This window comes from Tupaia chinensis, unplaced genomic scaffold (genome assembly GCF_000334495.1).
Source record: "Tupaia chinensis unplaced genomic scaffold, TupChi_1.0 Scaffold000119_1, whole genome shotgun sequence".
NCBI classification, from domain to species: Eukaryota; Metazoa; Chordata; class Mammalia; order Scandentia; family Tupaiidae; genus Tupaia; species Tupaia belangeri.
In genome coordinates this window covers 1,970,096-1,973,978 of record NW_006159585.1, presented here as the reverse complement: position 1 = coordinate 1,973,978, position 3,883 = coordinate 1,970,096, and the positions used below count along the sequence as shown (strand labels likewise).

Here is a 3,883-nt window from a genome sequence, read left to right as displayed (position 1 = left end):
CAGCAGGAACAACAGTAATTTTTTTTTAATGTTTCCCCTCCCTTCTTCTTTAGAGACCATAAATAGTTTCAAGGCAAATACCTTTTCATAATAAACAATACCATATTCCTTATCATCACACTTGACGCATCGAAACTCAACCATCAAGTACATGAAATTAGAACTTCGTTTTTCACTCTAAAAAAAGAAAAAAGATTTTTTATGAAAAATGATCATTTTCAGCATTCTCTGAAAGGAGCAGTTATGTATAATTTTTTTCCCAATTCACTATACATGTATCCATCAAGTACAACTTACAAAGTATAACAAATTTTTATTTCATTATATATAATGCACTGTTTTATATAGCACTGCTATTTCATTATATACAGTAGTACAGTATCCTTTTAAAAAAATAAATGGTAGGTCAGCGTTCACTTATCACTTCTTCCTCAAAGGCAGTAACAGGTTTGCTTTACTAACTCATTTGAATCTCATTATATAAAATCTTGAAGATATTTTATATATATCTACAAGAGAACTATATATCAACAACAAAGGTTTTTTTGCATTTTTAATAATCTAAGACAAAGAACAGCTGATTTTTAAATTATATGATTAATCTAACTACAAAGTAATTAAGCATAACAAAAACTGGAAGTAAGACGGGACCAGCAGTTAGCGTAATGGCTATGTCGCTGGACTCCCGCGTAGTCGACCACAATTCGTGTCCAGGACCTGTTGTCTTAAAAAAACTCATGCCGGTGTGTGCTTGCGTGCCCAAGATCCCAAGAGGAGAATGGAGGGGAAGGGATTGCGGCATAGCCATCCTCCCTAGGGCGTGATTTCTTGCTTCTGTCTCTCTGTCTCTCTGTCCGTCTGGCGAGCTCACACACCCTATAGCAAAAAAAAAAAAACATAAAAACAAACAAACAAACAAAAACCTGGAAGTAAAAAGATGTGTAACCGAGGCCAACAGGTGACGTCATGGTTAAGACAGTAGACTTCCACATGGCTGACTACAGTTTGAGTCTTGGACCTGGCAGACTCTCTTCTCACTTTCCCTCTCTCGCTCTCTGTATATGTCTCTGTTTCTCTCTGGTGAGTGTGTATGTGCCCTATAGCAAATTACAGAAGAATAACAATGGCACATAAACTGAAATAAATAATTATGTTTAAAATTGTTAAAAAAAAATAAACAGAGAGACTAGTGTTGAAGAGAGTGAGACATGCTGGGTAAAAAAGTCCTGTTACCTTTTTCTATAGCCAGAGGTACCAAGAGTAAAAAGACAGAAATATATAAGTAAGCATTTTGACTAAACTATTTCTTGAATATGACTACTATAAAAATTGAAAAAAGTAAACCTTTCTTGAAAATGTATTATGAATAAAATTAGAAAAAATAATCAATAATCAAGCAAATGTTAGACACTGCTACATTCTTTTTTTTTTTTTGGAGAGGTTTTTGCTATAGGGCGCGTGCGCTCACCAGACAGACAGAGAGAGACATAGAGACAGAAAGGGAGAAATCACCCCCGAGGGGGGATGGTCACGCCGCAATCCCTTCTCCTCCATTTTCCTCTGGGGATCCTGGGCACGCACGCACAGGAGCCCAGCGTGAGTTTTATGCCACCGGGTCCAGGACGCGAACCGTGGTCGACTACGTGGGAGTCCAGCGACATAGCCATGACACTAACTGCTGGTTCCCAACACTGCTACATTCTTTTTTTAAAATTCTCCAGGTGGCATGTGTTCTTGTTAGGCAGAGAAAGTACTCCCTAGGAGGGATGATGACACCACAACCCTTCTTATCCAATTCTCTATCCTTTCAGGATTTTTGGCACAAACACACATATGCCCAGTATACTTTTTGAGCTGTTGGGTCTGGGACTCGAACCATGCAGTCAGCCACGTGGGATCCAGCCACCTTAACCTTCATGCCAAATGCTGATCTACCATTTATTTTTTTAAAAAGGATACTATACTCTGGAGTTTTGTAATGATTCACTTTAAAATTAAAAATACTTTATATCTGCCAACAGCTACGCAGAGAATACAAGTCATTTGTACGGTGGTCACTACAAGCTAGATGTTGATATTCTTCTGTCCTAATTTAATATAATTATTGTTTCTGTTCTCTAAACACAGAATTCTAGGCCAAACATGTAGTGCTACAGACCAAATACATAAAACAGAAAACTTTTTGTTGTCACTACAGAAAGACTGTCATTGAAGCCACCTTTCTATTAAGTATACACATTGGCCCAATGTATAAGGTCAAGGAAAAAATATATAACTTAAATCATAAACATTTTTTTCATATTAGGGACTTGCCACAATCCTCTTGTCTTAGCCTCCCAGAGAGAACTGCAGGTACTCACCACCAACTGAGCTCTTTTTTTTTAAATAGTCTCAAGTGTTGCCCTGACAACCTGGAACTCTGGATCCTCAGCCTACCCAACCTGGATTATAGACGTATGTCTGACCTATAGGTTGGCCTGGGAATCAAACATGCTCCACCCACGGGATCCCAGCCTGCAGAGCTTAGCATTTTAGCAGCATATTCCACTGTAGCTGGGCCATTAAGTCATGCAACATTTTCTTTCTAAATTGCCCAAAGGAACATGTGCTCACTAGAGATGAAAAAGAAGCAGAGGGGAAAGGAAAGGGAAAAAAGACCCTACAATGTGAGGTAGTCATACCACAATATCTTCTCCACCCTCTCTTTATGTTGTTGGAATCTGGGGCATACATACACAATAACAAGTGTGTCTTTCAAGAAACTATGGCCAGAAATGGAACTGCAGTAGGCCATTTGGGATTTGGCTTCCTTTAAGCACTATGACTGTAGCACCATCCCAAATTATGCAACTTTTTAAAGGGTGGATGTCCTATATGCAGGAAATAAAACAATTAATTAATTGAAGGGAGAACTTGCTAAAGATGATATATAGTCACTGAGGAGAAGAATTAGTCACTAAGGAGAAGATGCAGCACTGTGCTGATAAAAGATTTAGCCAGTTCTTGAAGTTTAACATGAAATCCCAGGAGAATGAACATATAGTGGTGAATCAAGCCTACACAGGCTGCATTTACCTATTTAGTACACTTATGATACCACTATCTACTTCACAGTTTGATATTACATTAAAAAATAAGGAAGGCACATATCCCAAACTTTCTGCTTATTAACATAGAATTCAAGTTACAGGAATTAACTCTGATAACCCAATTTTTTTGAGATACTAGGCAAAAATATCAATTCCTCTAAAAAAAATCTGTTGATTTTGAAATCTAGAGGAAGTATTTGGAAAAAACAGAGCTACAACCCACCTCATTTATCATTTCTATTTCTCTAAATGTCAATCTGTCTAGCCAATCTACTTTCACCATGTGTCCTTGTCGATGAGCTTTGGTGAGCTGCAAAACAAACAGAATGGGGAAAATTTTAACACAGATCTACCAGAAAAGAGGTTAAATAACAGTAATATCAACTTCACATATGATATGTCCCTTTGCACAACAGAAACCATATACAATTATCAGGATAAGAAATGAAGCAAGACAGTTTTTTGTTTTTGTTTTTTTCTTAAGAAAGACACATAAATATATATTTGTTTAAAGATCTACAATCTGTCATGTTTAGACATGCTAAGGAATAAGTTTTTCCTGAAAGTATCCCCATAATCTGTATTTCCTACATTTTAACTATTACAAAGGGAGGGAATTATAATAAGAACAGTTCACTGAATGGGAAACAAACTACTTTGTCTCTTCTTTCTTTCATTCTAGTGAACATTATAAAAATGGACAGTTACAGTCTGAGTCCTATAAATTAATACTCTATAGTAAAGCCATATGGTAAAATACTATAGTAAAGAAAATGAGGAACATCTATATTCTA

General features: G+C 36.7%; 1 protein-coding gene across 1 annotated transcript in view; it reads right to left on the bottom strand.

Moving 5' to 3' along the window:
• The window catches only part of PIK3C3 (phosphatidylinositol 3-kinase catalytic subunit type 3), a 144,680-nt gene that overhangs the window by 104,222 nt on the left and 36,575 nt on the right, over positions 1–3,883 (bottom strand). Inside the window, exons 5-6 of the mRNA XM_006144396.3 lie at positions 3,313–3,399; positions 82–177 (exon numbers count right to left, since the gene is read on the bottom strand). Coding sequence (XP_006144458.1) covers positions 82–177; positions 3,313–3,399 — 183 coding nt within the window. The remainder of the gene's footprint in view (positions 1–81; positions 178–3,312; positions 3,400–3,883) is intronic.